Consider the following 20,005-nt stretch of genomic DNA (forward strand, 5'->3'; position numbering starts at 1 on the left):
CCTACTTTTCCCTGTGCTGTTGAATTCTCTCCTCCAGAGAGCTGAGAACTGCCCTTCTGTGGGTGTTTTCTCCACTCTGCTCTGGCTTTGCAGGTGTTTGCTGTGAGCATCCTTTGCTCCCTGGGAGGTTGCAGCCATGTTCAGTGCCAGCCAGTCCTCCAAGGCCCAGTTCCTGGACAAGGCCAGGCAGGCCCGGGAGGAGCGGCGGGAGCTGAAGGAGAGGGAGAGAGCTGCAGTGCAGCTCCAGGCTCTGGTCAGGAGGTTCCTGTGTCGTTGCCACCTGCAGAGGGAGATCAGGTCTGTGGGATTCATGGGATTCATGGGATGGGTTGGTTTGGAAGGGGCATTAAAGCTCATCTCATTCCAAACCTCTGCCATGGGCAGGGGCATTTTCCACTTACTCCAGCCTGGCCTTGGACACTTCCAGGATTGAGGCAGCCACATCTTCCACCCTCACAGGGAAGAATTTCTTCCCAATATCCCATCTAACCCTCTCCTGTGTCAGTTTGAGCCCATTCCCCTTTTTCCTGTATCCCATCTAACCCTGTCCTGTGTCAGTTTGAGTCCGTTTCCCTTTTTGCTTTGTAAAAAGTCTCTCCCCATCTTCCCCATGGGCCCCTTCAGGGAAAGAATTCCTTGCTCTATGATTGCTTTTTAACTCCTCATTTTTTCCTCTTTGGTAGGAGAGAGGTGGAGGATTTCTTTGAGACAAATGAATGTGGCTCAAATAAAAGAAGTGCCCTGTCTGTGTTCAGGATTGCCAGGAAGCTGCTGTTTGTGTTCAATCCCAAGGAAGACAAGGAGGTGAGGACACTGCCCTGACATCCTGCTGTGCTTTTGGGGACAGGTTAAATATGTTTAATTCCTTCTTTAGTGATCTTTGAGGTTCTTGCAATGTATTTTGTCTTTTGCTTTTCTCATCCTGTCCTGAACTTGTGGCTTCAGAGTGAATCCCTGAAATGATGATCCCAGGAAGCTGTGAGGGCTGACAGGAAATCAGTAGGAAAATGGAAAGCTGTGTTCCAATGGCAGCAGCAGTGGGAGATTAAAACAATCTCTGTCTTGTGGAAATACATGCTCAAATGCAGTTTTCTCTATCTAAAAAAATTGCCCTGTGTTCCCAAGGAGGGAATTCTGCACAGCAGCAGCAGCTTGGTGTGTGTGCTCCCAGGGAAGGAGCCATCAGGATTCCTGTAGGGAATGTGCTGGGAACATCTGCTGATTTGAGACAGAGAGATCTTCCTCCCTCTGCTGAGCTGTTCCTTGTGCTTTTCCAGAATAGCCCTTCCTGTAGTTAGAACTAATCCCACCTTTGGATTTTCCCAGAGGTTTGAAAAGCTGTGCCGTTGTATCCTGAACAGCATGGATGTGGAGAACGAGCCCAAGGTCAGCAGGGGGTTTGGGTTGGAGTGGGGAGGGCTTGGTGGTTGTTCTGAACTCTCTGTGTGGGGATTTACTTTGGTAATATGTAATTTTTAGCTTTCAGAAGCCCTTGAGCACTGTGGAGATTCCACAGGGAAAGTCTGGACAAGTCCTTTAGTATTCCTGGGATATTTTTTCCATGGGAGTTAAAGGACCTTTGGTTTCTGGGATGGGTGATGTGCTTTGACCAGGGGATTTGTGGAGAGGAGAATCTTGGTCTCACTGCTGGGTTCAGTTCCCAAACTCTGCCCAGCAGTAGCACAAACCCTGAGCCCTCTGTGCATCCCCCTTGCTCAGGTGTGGTACGTGTCACTGGCACTCTCCAAGGACCTCACACTCCTCTGGATCAAACAGATCAAAGACATCCTGTGGTTCTGCTGTGAATTCCTCAAGCAGCTCAAGGTTAGAGCTATTCCTGTGCTTTCCCTCCCTGCATTTGGCAGTGGCAGCAGGCTCAGTGGGTTTGTTAATTCTGCTGTTTGTTATCCCAGCCTGACATCCTGCAGGACTCCAGGCTGGTGAACTTGCACCTCACAATGCTGGTCACCTTCACAGACACTTCCACCTGGAAAATCCTCCGGGGAAAAGGTTGGTGGCTTAAAAAGTCTCCAGGCCACTGATGTGGGACTTGCTGTTAAAATCCACTGAATGCTCTGGCACAAGTTCCAGAGGAGCTGTGGCTGCCCCTGGATCCCTGGAAGTGTCCAAGGCCAGGTTGGAGAGGGTTTGAAGCAACCTGGGATAATGGGAGGTGTCCCTGCCCATGGCAGGGGTGGAATGGGATGATCCTTAACATTCCTTCCAACCCACACCATTTTGGGATTCTGTTTCTGCACCTTGGTTGACACAAAGACTCATTCTGCTCCTGTGTTTGCACAAAAGAAGGATTCCCTTAGGATTAGACTGTTCCCCTTGGGATTAGGCTGTTTCCCTTAGGACACCAACAGTTGTTACAGCATTTTAATAATATTCCAAAAACCCCCACACAAGAAGTGTTCAGAGGGTAAGGGAATGTGCTCTTAGCTCTGGGGTTTTGTAGGAAATAGGTGTAGAAAAGGCAGACAAGCAGTGGGAGGAGATGAGTCTCTTACAACCTAAACAGCACAGTGTGAAATGCTGCCAGAATGATGGGTTTGTGTAGAAGGATTTTGTGCCAGGAGGACTTGGGCAGTGATAAACTTTCAAGTAGGGGGGGGTCAGAGTGGGACTGTGGTGCTGTTGGATTGATATCAGTGCTTTAACCCAAAGGTGAGACCCTGAGACCTGCCATGAACCACATCTGTGCCAACATCATGGGCCACCTGAACCAGAAGGGTTTCTACTCCGTGCTGCAGGTCAGTCTGAGCTGCCACAGTCCCAGCTTACCCAAACCAGCCCCAGCCCTGCCTGTGCTCCTCTCCTGAGCAGCTCTTTGGATCTGTGCTGGGGTCTCAGGGAGGAGCTGCTGCTGATTTGTACATAATTATATTTTTCTCAAGCAAAGCAAAAATCTCTCAAGTTTCTCGAGTAAAGCAGAGTCTCCCCACCTGACACCAAATCCAACCTTCCCCTTCTGTACTAAACATAAATCCTGCTTAATCACCTCACCATGAGATGGACAGGGATAAGTCCTGCATAATTTTGCCAAACTTTGCAGTTGCCACATTGTATTGGTTTGGTTTGTTGCTCTGTTGGGGAAAGGAACTGATGTAATGAATCTTTTAAATAAGAATTACGTTACCAAACTCTGAGCCTTGCCTGTTAATTTTTAAAGCCTGGGAGCACAGGTTCTAGGGAAATAAGTCCTGCACAGTGTCTGATTTCATTGCAGTATCTCTCTTCTGCCATTATTAACCTGAAGCCCTTCTAGTTCTGCCAAATAACTTGTAAGAACTGGATTTTAGGCTGCTCTAATGTTTGTTTTCTCTGCATTAAATAACCTTGATGTCTTTCAGGAGTAATAGTATTTTTCTTTTTTTCTGAGTACTACAGGTTTTTTATATTTTCATTTCTTTTTTTCATTCCAGATTTTGCTAACTAATGGCTTGGCAAGATCCAGACCTTCCCTTTCCAAAGGTTCCTTAACTGCCATCTTCTCCCTTGCCTTGCGGTGAGTCAGCTGGAGCTGCTTGGGGGGATTTGCAGCCAAACTTGACTTTTTTAGTGGTTTTTTAAAAAAAAATACTTCTCATTCTTTTTGGTTTTTTGTGCCATTGAGAATATCACCCTGAGGAAAGAAGTTGATTTAGGCAAATGGCTCACTTTACTGTCATCTTTTTTCAGATTAGAGTGGCTTTAAGTCAGGAATTAGTGTGAGCCTAAAAGATCTCAATTCAGTTCAGGGTGAGCTTGCTTTGAGAACAGAAGTGTGAGTGAATGATCTTTTCCATGGGATGCTTCGAAGCAAGGTTGGAAAGGGCTTGGAGCAACCTGGGATAGTGGAAGGTGTCCCTGCCTGTGGCAGGGGTGTGGGATGGGCTGAGCTTTAAGTTCTTTCCCAACCCAACCCATTCCCTGTGTGTGTGGTTCTTGCTGAGGGAATTCCCAGGATCCAGTTCTGGATGGCTCAGTTGAAGCCTGTGCTGCTTTCCCAGGTTGGGTTGAGCTCTGAAGTTTCTCTCTCTCTCTCCGTAGCCCTGTGGTTGCTGCACAGTTCTCAGACAATCTGCTGAGGTCCTTCCTGATCCATGTCATGTCTGTGCCTGCTATAATGACTCACCTTGCTACTCTCACCCCTGAGGTAAGTGGGTGATCTCAGAGACTGATTATCACACCAAGCCACTTGTTACTCCATTTTATCAGCTCTTGGAGCAGAGCTTTTGCATTTCTCTTTGCCAGTTTCAATTCTCTGTTGTGAAACCCTTACAAGTACTCTGGATTGCTAATGCAGAAGTTATTAACACCAGTAGGATGAAGGGCTGAACTGCCCTAAAGTACCTATATAAATAAATAATCCACAGCTTGAATTTTTCATGTCCTTGCTCTTCCTTTTCTGTGACCACAGAGCCAAAGCCAAAACTCACCCTTTTGGGTGGCAGAGGCTCTGTGGGGGTGACCAGTGGGCTGCCCACTAATCCAGTTCAGTCTGCTTGGTGCAGACTGGCAGGTTTTGTGCCAAATGGGCAAATCCTGTGTTCTTGCAGACAGATCATTGCAGAGGTCTGGCTCCAACTCCAGCATGACCAGGGGTTTTATTTCCCAGCCCGTGTCAAACATTCTGTGGGGCAGCAGCCTCGACTGGCTGCTCTGTTTGGGGAGAAAACCCAGTGCCAGTGCTGCTGGCAGGTGAGGTGTGGGAGTGTTCCCAGCCCCCCTGGCACTGCCATGCTCTCTTGCAGCGCCTGGCAGTGATCCAATCCCACGATCTCCTGCGCAAGTTCATCCTGTTCCTGAGCCGGGAGTCGCAGTGCCGGGATGTGTGCGTGTGCCTGGAGGGCAGCCACACTCTCTGCTTGCTGGGTGAGCACCTCCAACACTTCTCTTGCCTTTGAAAAAGAATCTTGAATCAGAATTTGTTTTCCATGTGGCACTGCTGCCTCCAGCTCATCATTTCTAGTTGTTATTTTGATAACTTTAAATAATAACTGAGGTGTGATTTGGGATGTTACAAACAAGGTTTAAGAGCTTTGCCCTTGTATCCATGTCATGCATCATCTCTGCCAGCTTTACATTTGAGCTCTGAGCTAGTCTTGGAGTGTGGAAGACTTGGATCTCCCTCCCCTAAATGGCCCTAAATGCTGCTGCGTATTTAAATTCATATTTCTGCAAAAGTAACAAGATTACCAGCTGGGGCTCTGGTAAAATTGTGGATTGTAGCTTCTGGTAGTTTGTAGAAGGTGGCCAAAGGGACATGTCACCTCAGGGGTTGATGTGTGCTGGAAATGGCTTCCTGCAGGGTGGCCTCTGAAATCATTACTGACACAAATCCTCCCCTGGCATTGGGAAAGGATTCACTTCACCTGTAACCCCTGTCCCACAGCATCTGTTCCTCCTTAAGCCTTGCTGTGCTGGTCCTTCCTCCAGGCAATCTGGTGTTCCTGGGCTCCCTGAATGATCAGGTGCTGGAGGAGGAGACAGCTCATTTTGTGGGGGTGCTCATCCAAATGCTCTCCTACTGCCAGAAGTATGTGTCCCAGAAGAAATCCAACCTCACCCACTGGCACCCTGTGCTGGGCTGGTTCTCACAGACTGTGGATTATGGGTGAGTGGGAAGGACCTCACAGGGAGAGATGATGAAGCCTCTTCTTTAATTTTTAATATGTTGCAAAGTGTTTTATGTTTTGAGAGGAACAGTGAGAATAGTTTCTCAGATGTTTTAGGTTCTAGCTGAAATAAACTGCAGCATTCCTGCACAGACTATTCCATGGGTGGGTCATATTCCAGTTTGGATTATGAGCTAAATGGATCAGTATCACTGCCTGGTGTTTTATTCCAAGCTGCTTTCTAACCTGTCCCCCTGCTCTGTCTTCAGGCTGAACGAGTCCATGCCCCTGCTGACCAAGCAGCTGCAGCACCTCTGGGGAGTCCACATGATCCGGATCCTCTTCAGTGATGTGCTCAGCAAGAAACTGCTGGAAAATCAGGAGGCAGCTCAGCTGCCAGCACAGCCAATCTCCCCTCAGAACAGCCTTCCTATGAAAAGTCAGTTCTGGATGGATTTGGGGTTTTTTTTGTCCCTGTGTGTTTGTGTTTATGTAGATCTCTCTCCCAAACTTGCAGGATTTTGACTTTTCCACTTATGGCAAAAGCTTGAATAATTACTTGCAGCAGCTGCTGCTGCTGAGATGGGGATGTGATCTCTCCTATTTGTAATTCCTCCTTGGAATGCTTTTGTGTCCTGGGGCAAGTCTCTTTCTTTGGTGCTGGGAAAATATTTGCTTATTTTAGCAGTTTCTTTTCATCATTTTCTCAAGTAGCTGAAGTGCTTTTGGCAGAACTTCCAAGGGGAGATGAGAGCTCAACTTCCTATGTGGAAAGCAAGGTGAAGCTGGATCCTGCACCTGTGAGGTGTGGTGGTCCTGCAGAAAAGGATTTGGGATAACAGTAAATATGGTATTTTCTAGCTGTTGCCCATAACACTGGATCCTGTGGTCATTATTTGCTGCAACCAGGACCACGGATCATGAGTGGTTTGGGTTGGAATGGAACTTACAGCTCATTCTGTTTTGTAGAGCATGTATAGAACTGTGGAATGGTTTGGATTGGAAGGGATTTGGGGCCATGGGCAGGGACAACTTACACTATCCCAGGCTGCTCTAAGCCCTGTCCAACCTGACCTTGGACACTTCCAGGGATGGAGCAGCCACAGCTTCTCTGGGCCTCCCCACCCTCACAGTGAAGGATTCCTTCCCCAAATCCCATCTAACCTTGCCCTGTAGCACTCCTGCTGTGTTTCTGCCCCCAGGCCTGTTCAAGAGAGCTTTCCAGAAGTCAGCCTCAGTGAGGAACATCCTGAAGCCGGTGGGAGGGAAGCGCGTGGACTCTGCCGAGGTGCAGAAGGTTTGCAGCATCTGTGTCCTGTACCAAACCACCCTGACCACCCTGACCCAGATCCGCCTGCAGATCCTCACAGGTCAGGCCACCTCCCTGCTGCTCAAATCCTTCCCAGTGGAGAGAAAAAAAAAAAAAAAAGATATTTTCTTATTTCTGTTGATTTGTTGGGAGTTTTATCACTGCCGACTCTGGGGAAGGCTTGTTCCATCCTGAGTCATCCATGGGATCAATAACACTCAGCATCACTTGATCAAGCAGAAACTCTCAAGAATACAAATTAAAGCAAGTTTTCCTCTCATGAAACCTTGCTTACTCCCTCTCAACTTCAAGCCTGAGTCAGGGTTTTTGGGGAGCCTGGCAATATTAATCTTTCTGTGGTGGGAGCACTGAGTGCTTTCATACATGTTGAGAACAAATTGCATATCTTGGGAAGTGATGGAGGAGGAGATCAGCACTGGTTTGGTTTGGTGGGTAGAGCAGGGAGTGAGTCCAGAGCTTTGGGTGCTTTGTGGTGACCATGGGTGCAGCCCTGTTGTGTTCTCATCCCTAAGGTGGATGTGGGATCACAGGAATTCAGTATTTTCTGAAGTTGCAAAAGAATTAGGGGAGAAAAGGTTCAAGATGTGCAAACAATGCCTCAGTAAAAGCTTTTGTTTTGTGTATTGTCCATCTCCTGTTAATGCAAACAGGCCTGGGAGTCAAATGGGATTCTCAAGTGCCCTTTCTGCTTTGCAAAAGGCTCTTTCAGCTTTAAGTCTCATCTTCTGAGCTTTCACAAGCAGCAAAATGATCTTTACTGGGTACACTTTATATTTTCATAGGTCTGACTTACCTGGATGATCTGTTGCCCAAATTATGGGCTTTCATCTGTGAGCTGGGACCACAGGGAGGGTTAAAACTCTTTTTGGAGTGCTTGAACAATGACACAGAGGAATCCAAGAGGCTGCTGGCCATGCTGATGCTCTTCTGTGACTGCTCCCGTCACCTCATCACGTAGGTATCCATGGGTGGGCATCCCTGGATTTATGACATAGAACTGTTTTGTTCCTTCAGGTTCAAGAGAAACATGTCTTTTCATGAAGATAAGTAGAAAGGGTAAAGCAGCAAGCTTTTGGGATTGAGTCCTGAGAAATAAAGGGCTTCAAAAGGACTTTTCCCCCTCATGTGCTGCTGAGCAGGGGAAGAAACAACACAAAAGATGGGAAAGGGGGTGGAAAATTGCCCTAGCTGGTCACTAGAGACAATTCTCTCCTCTTAAATGAGGCAAAATTTTTTCCTGGGAATGGAAAAGGTCCTTTTAAGCCTGAAACACTGACTTTGCTTGTATCTCAGCCTCTCATTCCATCTTCTGTTAGGATCTGCTATCAGTCAAAATCCATCAATAAGGTTTGGTTGTTTATGACTTTAGATCCTCATGGGTGTCAGTTGTCATAGAAATAAGAGCTGCTGCTAAAGGATAATGTGCCTTTATGAAAATTTCAACAGGGAATTAAATTTACACTTGTGCATTTGCATTTGTTTGCTCTGACAGGATTCTGGATGACATCGAGGTCTACGAAGAGCAGATTTCATTCAAACTGGAAGAGCTGGTGACCATCTCCTCTTTCCTGAATTCCTTTGTGTTTAAGATGATCTGGGATGGAATTGTAGGTGAGTGCTTTTAGTAGCTTGAGTTAATGTTACTGTTAGAACCACAAACTGCATTAATTTTGGAATTTGAAGCTTCTGCTAATTATTCCTTGGCACAAGAAGCACTTCAATGTGGGAAGATGTCCCAGTCTTTTGATGTCCAGATGCCACAATCATGCTTTGTGCCAAATCCAGAGCACTCCCCTATTTCCAGTAAGGATTTTTGTAACAGACATGATGGGCATGTTGGTTTTTGGCAGAGATGAGGTTTAGCAAGGCTGGGCCATGTGTTGGACAAGAGCAGGGCAGTGCTGTGACCAGGCAGAGCAGCTTGCTTGGGTCTCTGTAGAATCTGCTGTGGATCTCTTTGCTGGTGTAATTTGGGTACAGCTCAGCTCTCTGATAATTAGCTGAGATAGTCTAGTTCTGATATGAAATGAGATGGCTTTGATTAGCTCTGTTTAAAGAAGAGGTCATCTCTCTTCCCAGAGGCAAAAAATCTCTCCTGTCAGAGTCGGTGTGGGTCAGGAAAACACCCCAGTGCTGTTACTGTGGGGAGGATGTGGCTCCTGCTGGTTCCAGGGGTGCCTGGACTTTGCTGCCTTGTTCCTTTTGTGCAGAGAATGCCCGAGGGGAGACCCTGGAGCTGTTCCATTCTGTCCATGGCTGGCTGATGGTGCTGTACGAGCGGGATTGCCGGCGCCGCTTCGCTCCCGAGGATCACTGGCTGCGCAAGTGAGTGGCCCAGGGCAGGGATCCTGGGCAGCTCCAGGCTTGTCCCACTGCTCCACATCCACTGGGGAGCCTGGTTTGGGATTCCTTATTGACATTCTGCCTGTGGGATTGAGGTGGGAGCTGCTGCCTGTGTTTGCAGTTAAGGACACCCCTCATGTTGTGCTTTTCTCTCTGGTGGGAGGTTTAGGTGCTGCTTTGAAAACTGACTCAGCACTCAAGAGCTTGGGTGTCCCTGACCCTTTTTACCTTTTTAGTGTGTACATTGAGTCATCTTTGTACTTCAGTCATCTTTGGAATCACTACCAGTTCCCCCTCCCACACCTGGATCTCTGAATCTCTGCTTTTCTTTGTCAAGGGACCTCAAGCCCAGTGTGCTCTTCCAGGAGCTGGACAAGGACAAGAAACGAGCCCAGCTGCTCCTGCAGTACATCCCACATGTCATTCCCCACAAGAATGTGAGTGGGATGGGGGCAGAGAGTGGAGGCTGGGAATCAATGGCCTGGGTGGCCATTGAGGTGGGAGGGACACGTGTCTGGAACATTTTGTGACATGGAGCTTCTTTTGGAATGCCAGCTGAAAAAAAGTCTTCTCCTTCATCCTCACCTTTCCCAATAGATTTCCTCTAAATGTCTTGATTTCTGTCACTGAGAGAGGACTGATCTGTGTCCTCACCCCTTCCCTAGTGCATTTGTCTTGTTCTCTGTGAGACAGAACTGATCTGTGTGTGCAGCTGCCTGGAACTGGAATGAGTGGCACCACTGGGAATAGCTGGGATCAGGACAACCAGCAGCAGTTCTGTGTGTCAGGAGCCTCCCAAACCCCTGCTGCACTTCAGGATGAGGATCCCCATGGATTGAGCCTTCCATTTGTTTTGGTTTTTTTTGCAGAGGGTGCTGCTTTTCCGGAACATGGTGACGAAGGAGAAGGAGAAGCTGGGGCTGGTGGAGACGAGCTCGGCGTCCCCCCACGTCACCCACATCACCATCCGCCGCTCCCGCATGCTGGAGGTGAGGGGCAGCCCACAGGCCAGCACCCCAAAACAGCCCATGGGCTGTGGTTTACCTTCTCTGGGGTGCTGAGGGACTGTCTCTGCTGCATCTCTGGTGGGTGTTTCATGTGTCTCTCTCTGGATTTTCTGCTCTGTGCAGGACGGGTACGAACAGCTCCGGCAGCTTTCCCAGAACGCCATGAAGGGAGTGATCAGGGTGAAGTTTGTGAATGACCTGGGGGTTGATGAGGCTGGTATTGATCAAGATGGAGTCTTCAAAGAGTTCCTGGAAGAGATCATTAAAAAGGTGTTTGACCCTGCACTAAACTTGTTCAAGGTAGGACACAGGTGCCACCTGAAGTGACCTGGTGCAGGCAGAGCCATTCTGGCTCACTGGGCTCTTATCTCTTTGTGCAGACCACCAGTGGTGATGAGAGGCTGTATCCATCCCCAACATCCTACATCCATGAGAATTACCTGCAGCTCTTCGAGTTTGTGGGGAAGATGCTTGGGAAGGCTGTGTATGAGGTGAGCCTACAGAGGCACCAGGTTGTGATTTTGTCAGTGATGGTGCCTTTGAGGGCATCTGTCCTGCTTGGAGGGTTGTTATTGAAGAGTGGGGTTTGGAAAAATGGTTTGGATAAAGATCCTCATAGTGGAACAGGCTGGAATTTCTTCAGGTATGTATTAAAAATAATCTTGGAGGGAAAGCCTGGGTCATGCCTTGATTGTTCCTCATGGTGCTGGGACAGCAGCCTGTTTTTTTTGGTGTTACACCTTACAGACATCCATTTTTGGATACCTCAAAGGGACATGAGGCAAAAAGGAGGATGAAATGACAGAATGATTTGGGTTGAAAGGGAACTTTCCAATCCCCTTCCCAGGGGCAGGGATACCTTCTACTATCCCAGGTCCTCCAAGCCCTGTCCAGCCTTGGACACTTGCAGGGATCCAGGAGCAGCCACAGCTTCTCTGGCCAATCTCTGCCAGGGCTCACTTCCCTCAAAGGGAAGGATTTTTCCATGTATCTCACTAAATTTCCCCTCTTTCAGTTCAAACCATGTAAGACTATTCTTTTAAAGAACACATGGAGTTCTCTTTTTACACCTACCTTACTAATTAATGGATTTTAAGAGGATGTGGGGTTTGTAGCTGATTTTGGTACCTTGCAGGCAATCAAAGATGCCACAACCACAAGTGTGAGGCAGGACCTTACCTGTGCATTCTTCTTGTCTACAGGGAATAGTTGTGGATGTACCATTTGCTTCCTTCTTTTTGAGTCAGCTCCTTGGGCACCACCACAGTGTCTTCTACAGCTCCGTGGATGAGCTGCCCTCCTTGGACTCAGAGTTCTATAAAAATCTCACTTCAATTAAGGTTGGAGCAATAATTTTCCTATCATTCACCTCCCTCATTGCTTCCTGGTGTTAGAAACTGGGAGTGACTGGTGGTTCTGCTGCTGAACCTTGACCTTTTATCTTTTTTTTCCCTTCTCCCTGTTGTTCTCCAGCGTTATGATGGTGATATCAGTGACCTGGGCTTGACACTGTCCTATGATGAGGATGTGATGGGTCAGGTAGGTTTTTATTCAGTGATTTGTTGGACCTTACCTCTGCTTTGGGCTCTTTGTGTTACCATGAAAGGCTGGCTCAGCTGCTCTGAACTCAGCCATGGGATTCAATAATATTTACCTGTGGGTAGAGAACAGCTTTTTCCTCAAGAAAAGGTTTCCCTTTGACCTTTAATTTTTCTGCTACCAGGGTTGAAAAAGTGTTTAATGCTTCCCCTGCATAACTGGTGTTCCCTTCTTAAGAGAACCTGTGAATAGGGAGAAATTCCTTTTCTTGGCCTAGAGAATGAAAAGCTGTTTGGGCAGTCCCTTGGGAAGATTTGGAGGTACTTGGTTGCACTTGAGCCCTGTGAAGTTGTGTGTGCAGAGCTGGAAAATCTGGAGAGATAGGATAGAAGTGCCTTTTACTGGCAGTGTTGTGCTGCAAACTCCATGGGGAACACCTGCTGCTGTCTCAGGATCACTGAGGTTTCAGCTTGGAGGGTTCTTCCACATGAAAAATGGAGGATATGGAGCCCAGCAATGAGACACTGAAGGCTGTGGGTCAGTGATGTTAAAAATAACCCAGGCACTCCTGATTCCCCAGTGCTTGGTGGTGCTGAAGGAGCCAGGTGGGGTCACCCTGACCGACCTCTGTGTCCCTGTAGCCACAGCCATGTCACAGCTGAGCTCATTCCCTGTGCTGGGCTTCAGTCTGACCTTGGAATTCACCTGGAGCTGAGGCACAGAGGCCTCTAAAGTGGGAATGAGGATTGGGCAGAGATGAGTGGCAGCACCTGGAGGCTCCTGCACTGACCCTGAGCTGGAGGAGATCACCAGGCACTGGGAGATCCCTCCTGCCTCTCTGCCTTCCTGCCTGGAGTGCCCAGCTGGAGGCACAGAGCTCCAGCAGCTCCTGCATGAGACCTGTGGCTCAGCCATTTTGGGTTGTGCTGTGAGACTGAGCTCTCTGAGCTTGGGATTGTGACAGTCCCCCTGGGCTCTTGGAATTGATTTGTGTGTGGTTCAGCAGTGATGGATCAGACTGCAGAGGAGGCTTCCTTGGAGAAGGGCTGGCTCCACTGGTGGGAGAGCTGGAATTCCTACTGTTCAATTACTCTGTTAATAGTTAAGTGAAACTGGTTCAAGGCAGAAGCAGGATTATTACTTAAATTTTAAATCCTGCTGTTTTATTGTAAAAATAAATGTTTTATGCAGAGGTAACAGCTTGGCATGGCATTTCCTTCCATTGTGGTTCCAGGCAGTAATTAGCAATCCAATCATTTCTTCTCTCAGCTGGTTTGCCATGAACTTGTTCCTGGAGGGAAGACCATTCCCGTTACCAATGAAAATAAGTAAGTACAGCAATTAGATTTTTAAGGTCATCACTGCACAATACTTTATTCTGGCTCCTTGGGCTTGCATCTGGAATGAATTGAGATAGATTGGAGGAGAAGGAGCACATAAATATCTTAATAGAATTTGCTGGTTACAGTTCATCGGCAGAAATTGTATTAAATTTGATTTGCAAAATAAAAATTGACAATTTACTTCTTGAAACAGCACTTCTGAGGTCAAAGGCACGCAGTCAGGGAGATTCTGCAGGATTTAATGATGGTGATGGATACAGACAGATGGATTCAAAGCAATTCAGGCACACAGTCATGAACACAGAGGGCACAGATGCTCAAAGACACCTTGGAGCAGACAGATCTCCTCAGAATGATAACATGTGGCAGTTGTATAAAGCACCGTGTTCTGAGCAGACAGTGCTGAATTCAAATGTACTCGACAGTCGTTCTTTAGAGCCAGGAAATCAGAGGAGACACCGAGCCCCGGGGCTGTTTTCACAGATAACCGGCTTTTAGATCGTTATCAGAAATGTCAACTCCACAGCCTGCAAACCAACCCCACCTTTTTGTTCCTTTTTTTTTTTTTCTTTTTTTCATTCCCTATCCCCTTCAGTGCTCATAAAAGCAGAATGAAATATCTATTAAGCAAATGTGTGTTTGAACTGGTGATCTGGGGGTTGTTATCTTTTCCCTGACAAATGGAAGCTGGATCCCACCTGGATCTGAGCTCTGCAGTCTGATGTTTCCAGGCTTTTCCCTTCTCCAGCTCTGACCAGGGAGTTTGCATTTGAAAGGATCTCCTTTTGGCTTGTCACAAGTCAGCTCAGGGAAAAAAAAGTCCTGAATGCTGCTCTAGTAATTTACAGCAGAAATGTGAAGGTTTTACACCCAAACTGGGAGTTGGGAGGGTGCAGAAGTGTTGGGAATGGCAGGAATCTGGAAACAGCTCTGCCTGGGGATGCTGGGTGACCTTGCCAGAAAACCCAAGCAGTGGAATTGTGGTGAGAGCTGCTGAAAAAGAGTCAGCAAGTTTAGGTGTCTTGTCTGGAGGAGAAGAAGAGCCTAACACTAACAAAGAGTTCACCTTTCCCACATCCTGCAGGAAGGTGGGAATCTGCTTCATGGTTTTGGTGTGGTGTTTCTCCAGCCATGGGGCAGCAGAGCCCAGTGAGCTGTTGGTCAGACCTAGAGGAGTCTGCTTGGAGGGCTGAGCTGTTAAAAGGAGTTGGAGCTGTGTCCAGCCAAGGTTGATCAAGCAGGAGCTCCAGAGAGGGGAAAAGGGCAAAATCTGGGCAGAGAAACATCTTCACCTACTTAAATGAAAAGCAGGGCCTGGAGGGGGAAGTGTAACCCTGTCCAGGCTGTCCCAATCCTTTTGGGGCTGGGAGAAACACGCGAGGGGCAGCTGAGTGGTGGGTGGCTGTGGCAGCTCCATGTCCCCTGTGCCACAGGATCAGCTACATCCACCTGATGGCACATTTCCGGATGCACACCCAGATCAAGAGCCAGACTGCCGCTCTCATCAGCGGCTTCAGGTCCATCATCAAGCCCGAGTGGATCCGCATGTTCTCGGCGCCGGAGCTGCAGCGCCTCATCTCCGGGGACAACGCCGAGATCGACCTCGAGGACCTGAAGTAAGGAACAGCTGGGGCTGCTGGGCTTCCCTCAGCTGGCCTGGGAGCTGAGCCTGCCCTTTGCAGGGCTCCTGGGAGGTGGCAGGACAGTGATTCGTCCACAGTTTCTGCTGCTCCTGCTTGGAATGCGAGGAGCAGAGTTTTGGAATGTGTTCCTTAAAGCTAATTTGGGATGGGTCCTTCCTTCTGTTGGTTCCTGGGAGCAGAATTCCTGTCTGCTTTTCCCTTTTTTCTGATCACTGAGGGCTCAGTGTCAGCAGTGAAGCCTGACCCATGGCAGGTGTTGGACAGGGCTCAGAGCAACCTGGGCTGCTGAAATTTGTCCCTGCCCATGGTAGGGGGTGCAACAAGATGAGCTTTGAGTTCCCTTCCAACTCAAACCATCCCACCCAAGTGATCATTCCAGCACTTGTGCCCCTGCTGCTGCAGTGCCAGGCCTGTCAGAGCCTTTCTCTCCCCAGGAAACACACAGTGTACTACGGGGGCTTCCATGGCAGCCACCGTGTCATCATCTGGCTCTGGGACATCCTGGCCAACGACTTCAGCCCTGAGGAGAGAGCCATGTTCCTCAAGGTGAGTGAGGAGCCACCCCTGCCCTGCTGGGGTCTGGGGTGGTGGGGTCAGGGCTGTTGTGCAGTTACCTGGGTGCTCTCTGAAGGGACACCAGAATTCTGACACCTGGAAGTGCCCAGCAGAGCTCTGTGGGTGCTCTGGTGTCACCATGAATGGCACTGCAGAGGTGGCACTCCCCAAAGGCTGTCAGACACACACTGGGGGGTGCTGGCACTGTGTCACTGTGTGGCTGTTCTGCCCTGTGCTGCTCCCATCATCACCATGTGGCACTTTCCAGTTTGTCACCAGCTGCTCCAGGCCTCCACTTCTGGGCTTTGCCTACCTCAAGCCTCCTTTCTCCATCCGCTGCGTGGAAGTGTCTGATGACCAGGTAGGCATCCTGCTCTCAGGCCTTGGGAATTCCCTGCCCAGCTTCCTCCATCTGACCTGCAGACCCTTAATGTGGGAGGATGAGATATTAGGATTGGATATCAGGGAGAAATTCTTCCCTGGGAGGCTGGTGAGGCTCTGGCACACAGAGTGCCCAGAGAAGCTGTGGCTGTACCATCCCTGGAAGGATCCCAAGCCAGGTTGGATGGGACTTGAAGCAATCTGGGCTCCAGGAAGTGTCCCTGCCAATGGCAAGGGGATGGAATGGGATGAGCTTTAAGGTTCCTTCCTACCCAAACCCTTCTGGGATTCTATACCTGAGAATAGCCCTATTTCAATAGATGCTCATGGCTGCACACACACAGAGCAGCTCCAGACTCTTCCTGCCTGGATTCTCTGTGTTCTCCTTGGCATTTCCCTGTGTCCCACCTGTCTCCCTGCACACCCTGCCCATGTCAGGCATTGAGTTACAAGCAGAGCTTCTTGGAGCGGGGTAGGAATCTGAGCTTTGGGCTTTGGCTCTCTGTGTTCCCATGCCAGGTTTTGTGTTGGCAGTGCCTGTGTGGCAGCAGTGCAGAGGGAGGTGACAGCTCTGTCCCTTGCAGGACACAGGGGACACCCTGGGCAGTGTTTTACGCGGCTTCTTCACCATCCGCAAGAAGGAGCCGGGCGGGCGCCTCCCGACCTCCTCCACGTGCTTCAACCTCCTCAAGCTCCCCAACTACAGCAAGAAGAGCATCCTGAGGGAGAAGCTGCGCTATGCCATCAGCATGAACACGGGCTTTGAGCTGTCCTAGGCACGGCCTGGGCTCGGGATGGGGCTTGGAGCTGCTGCTGGAAGGGGGAGCCCTTCCCACACGGAGCCTGGAGCAGCCCCTGCTGCTCCCTGCAGGCCTGGAGAGGCAGCTGGTAGTGGAGGTTCACAGGGATCCAGGGAAAAGCTGCTGAGCTCAGGACTGGTTTTTCTTAGGCACAGCTCCAGGCTGGAAGAGAGGGGATGGGCCTGACCCAAAGCCCTTCACTTGACACCCACGGAAATCATCCTTAAAAGCAAACCCTGGGGGAGCACAGAAGGAGCTCTCCATGTGCCACTCAGATTAGTGAGACCCCCAGCAGGCTTGGACAGCTGCTGCCATGGGAGTGCTGCTTTTTCCTTTCCCAGGAGCTGGGCTGGCTGGAAGTGAGTCTGGGAAGCTGCACAAGGGCAGAGGGATGACAGAGCCCACGAGGAGATGGAAGTGCCTGGAAGGGCACAGCTCACTCAGGACAGGTGTCCCTGTCCCTAGAGGGTCCTGGGTGTGTCTTGGAGAAGGAATCACAGGGAAGCAGCAGCTCAAACAGGAGCAGATGGACCCTGTGGCTCTCAGGGAAGCTTTGGAATGCTGGAGGTTAAGGGCTGGAGCATCAGGAGTGGGCTCAGCCACTTGTGCCTCTGCCAGGCTCCTGCCAAACCCAGGCCTTGGGACAGAAAGGGTCATGTCTCAATTTCTCAGGAGCAGGAAAGGTTCCATTTTTCCTTGGTTTCCAGAGCACAGGAGCTGGCAGACACTCGGGCTCCCAGCACAGTGCTCAGGTGGGGCAGGTTCCTCTCTGGAACCAGAGGAATGTGTCAAATCCTCTAGAAACCTCCACTGGCAAAATCCCTCTAGTTTGGAATTTTCCTTTTGCTTGCAGGCCCTTTCTTAGGGAATTGTTTGGACCCAGACCAGGGTCTCTGTTTAAGAGCCACATTTACTTTGTTGCCAAACTCTTAATTTCAGTTGCTTTGTCTCTTTCTGGCCTTATTTCTGTGAGTTGGAGCAGGGAGCTTTTGCAGGGGGTGACTTGGGAAGTGTGGATCCTTCCTGCTGTTTCTGAGACACTCATGAAATGTCTCTGCAGCTTTCCATCTTTGGTTCCTTGAGCTGCTGCGAGTCCTGCCCTGGCCCAGGCTGGAGAGAGGAGAGACTGAGCAGCTCCTGGGCTGTGCTGGCCCTGCTGGGATTCTGGCAGAGGACAGCCATGGCATTGCCCTCTGGGGACAGGGTTAAAAGCCAGTCACCTCCTCCCCTTCACCTCACTGGTAAAACAAGCTCCTGCACAGGCTGCTGGCTCCTGCCCAGGGTTTTCTTTCCTTCCTTCCCTCCCTGTGGCACTGAGGATCCTCATTCCCCTCCCTGGCCGTATCCCACCTCTCCTGCTGCCCTGCCTGGTCCGTCCCACGGGATTCCTGTGCCCAGGTGAGCTCAGCAGAGCACAGATCTCCACACCCTGGGCTGTGGAAGAACTCCCTTAACCACAATATTTCACATTTCCAAGGGGTCGGCAAACCCTCGGCACCGAGCAGCGAGATGGCCTCGGCTTCATCCTCCTCCTGTCGTGCTTCAGATGAATTTCAGAGAAATAACCCTTTTTGTAGAGCCAGTGCCTGGAAATGCATCTGGAAAGCAATGTCAGGATCCTTTTTCTCTGTCAAATCAGTGAGATTAAACAGGAGTGATGGGAAGTGTTGGTGCGGACAGGAATGTCTGCATCCAGAGGATCCAGGACACTGGGCTGTGAGTCAGAGAAATTAAAGATGATAGGAAATTATTTTTCTTTAAATACATAGAACATTTTGGCATTAACCAGTTGGTGACTGCATAGTTTGGAGGTTTAGGCACTGCCTTGGACCTCTCAGAGTTTAAATATCACCCAAAATCTTTTTCCTTTTAGGAAGCGCAGTGTTTCTGACTAGAGCACAGTGAGCATTCAGTGAAATGGGTTGTTGAACATTGAGATAAAATCCTTGTTCCCCTTTTCCCTTGTTTTTGTTCCTCAGGAGTACAGTTGCTAGAAAAAAAAAATCTTACTGCAGATTTAGCTTGGTCCCTCCAAACCTGGAGATGTTGCACTACAGCCACTTGCTCCCGTGCTGGAGCTGGTGTGGAAAATGTGATAGATGTCTGGAAAATTCCCAGTAGATGCAGGCAAGGATTCATGTGGAGGGGCTGATTGCTGTGTCCCAGGGAGGCTGTGTCAGTCCCTACCTGCTCTGTGGATCCTGCCCAGGGATGATTTTGCCACGGGAGATTCACAAGGATCTTTTCTATCCAAGACTCGCTGCTGTGGTTGGTTCTGTCCCTGTGTGTCTGACCTGCAGAGAAAATAAAGCTGGGATGAGTTCAGGTGCTTGGGTGTCTCCTGGTCCTTTCCTAGGGTGGGAAATGTGCTGGTGGGATGCTCCTGGCAGAGCAGAGCGGGCATTGGTGCCCTGGCACCTCTCAGAGTACCTGCCTTTATTCCAATGGTGAGAAGCAGCTGCTGGAGCTGACATGGAATTTGATAATTGATATAATTTGATATAATATAAACAATATCATAATAGTGTGCATTCCTGCCTGAGCCTGACACTGGAAGTTACCTGAAGGAGTGAGAGCTGTGCCTGCTGCTCCAGCTTCCCTCTGACTCTGAGTTTGGAGCCCTTCACTTCCCCTCCATCCCTGCCTGGAGCCCTCCTCCCCCTGGCTGTTCCCATGTCTCTCTGGCTCTGCCGGGAGCGGGAGCATGGTGAGAGCGAGGGAGAGGCTCCCAGTCAGTGTGCAAGTGCCATTGTTTTGACACAGAGGCATCTGGCACTGTCAGGAACAGCAAAAAGCAAGCCCAGAGCAGCTGCTGCCAAGGCAGAGCTGGCAGCAGCCAGGCCTGCACAGCCCCTGCTTCAGTGCCATCATCCAGGGTCTGGGCACAGCATTGCTCAGGGCCACCAAGGTGAGGGGTGGCTGTTCCAGGCCTTGGGACCATGAAACTGGGCACTGTGGGGTCAGGAGCTGGGAGGGATCCCTGAAGGATGGGAGAGATCCCTGGAGCCTGGTGTTCTCTCACTGCTGGCACACAGCAGAGCTGGTGTCCCAACCTGCTGCAGGCACTGGTTGTTCAGGAACAAACAGCAGCTCCTGCTGCCCCTCTCCTGCTCCCTCAAACCCCTAGCTCACTCCCAGGCTGGTGTTCCCTCTGTTTGGTCCCTCTGTTCTGCACCTCTGCCCCTTTCTAGGTTCCAGGTTAGGATGGAGAGGAGGTTGTGTGCACACTGATTTCCACATCCCTGAGCAGAGCGAGGTCTGATGTCTCTGCAGCTCATTCTTGTGTTTGCTCACATTTTCCAAGAGGTGCAGCAGCTCCTGCAGCAGGTGCTGGAGTGGTCATACCACGTGGCACTTGGCACTGTCACCACCTGGGTAAGTGGCACTGAACTGGTGCTCACAATCTGCTTTTGTGGCTCTTTCTGAGGTCAAATTCCTCTACAGTTTCCCTGGGGTTGTTT

The 20,005-nt window shown here is 49.7% G+C and overlaps 1 protein-coding gene across 3 annotated transcripts in view; it reads left to right on the forward strand.

The window, feature by feature from the left end:
• Window positions 1-18,869, forward strand: part of UBE3B (ubiquitin protein ligase E3B) — a 20,005-nt gene extending 1,136 nt beyond the window's left edge. Inside the window, exons 3-28 of one of the 3 annotated variants that reach the window (XM_056503918.1) lie at window positions 94-297; window positions 684-804; window positions 1,327-1,386; window positions 1,720-1,824; window positions 1,914-2,010; window positions 2,671-2,756; window positions 3,429-3,511; window positions 4,036-4,141; window positions 4,740-4,860; window positions 5,425-5,602; window positions 5,873-6,042; window positions 6,806-6,973; window positions 7,716-7,887; window positions 8,426-8,544; window positions 9,144-9,258; window positions 9,614-9,713; window positions 10,146-10,265; window positions 10,407-10,583; window positions 10,664-10,774; window positions 11,486-11,623; window positions 11,757-11,822; window positions 13,092-13,150; window positions 14,599-14,781; window positions 15,243-15,354; window positions 15,632-15,724; window positions 16,329-18,869. In XM_056503918.1, the coding sequence (XP_056359893.1) occupies window positions 137-297; window positions 684-804; window positions 1,327-1,386; window positions 1,720-1,824; window positions 1,914-2,010; window positions 2,671-2,756; window positions 3,429-3,511; window positions 4,036-4,141; window positions 4,740-4,860; window positions 5,425-5,602; window positions 5,873-6,042; window positions 6,806-6,973; window positions 7,716-7,887; window positions 8,426-8,544; window positions 9,144-9,258; window positions 9,614-9,713; window positions 10,146-10,265; window positions 10,407-10,583; window positions 10,664-10,774; window positions 11,486-11,623; window positions 11,757-11,822; window positions 13,092-13,150; window positions 14,599-14,781; window positions 15,243-15,354; window positions 15,632-15,724; window positions 16,329-16,520 (3,213 nt within the window). In that variant the 5' untranslated portion in view covers window positions 94-136 and the 3' untranslated portion in view covers window positions 16,521-18,869. Of the gene's footprint in view, window positions 1-93; window positions 298-683; window positions 805-1,326; window positions 1,387-1,719; window positions 1,825-1,913; window positions 2,011-2,670; window positions 2,757-3,428; window positions 3,512-4,035; window positions 4,142-4,739; window positions 4,861-5,424; window positions 5,603-5,872; window positions 6,043-6,805; window positions 6,974-7,715; window positions 7,888-8,425; window positions 8,545-9,143; window positions 9,259-9,613; window positions 9,714-10,145; window positions 10,266-10,406; window positions 10,584-10,663; window positions 10,775-11,485; window positions 11,624-11,756; window positions 11,823-13,091; window positions 13,151-13,358; window positions 14,487-14,598; window positions 14,782-15,242; window positions 15,355-15,631; window positions 15,725-16,328 lie in introns of those variants that run through there. The other 2 variants (XM_056503919.1, XM_056503921.1) reach the window with 2 other exon arrangements.
• The last annotated feature ends 1,136 nt before the right edge of the window (window positions 18,870-20,005 follow it).

This window comes from Oenanthe melanoleuca, chromosome 15 (genome assembly GCF_029582105.1).
Source record: "Oenanthe melanoleuca isolate GR-GAL-2019-014 chromosome 15, OMel1.0, whole genome shotgun sequence".
Classification (NCBI taxonomy): Eukaryota; Metazoa; Chordata; class Aves; order Passeriformes; family Muscicapidae; genus Oenanthe; species Oenanthe melanoleuca.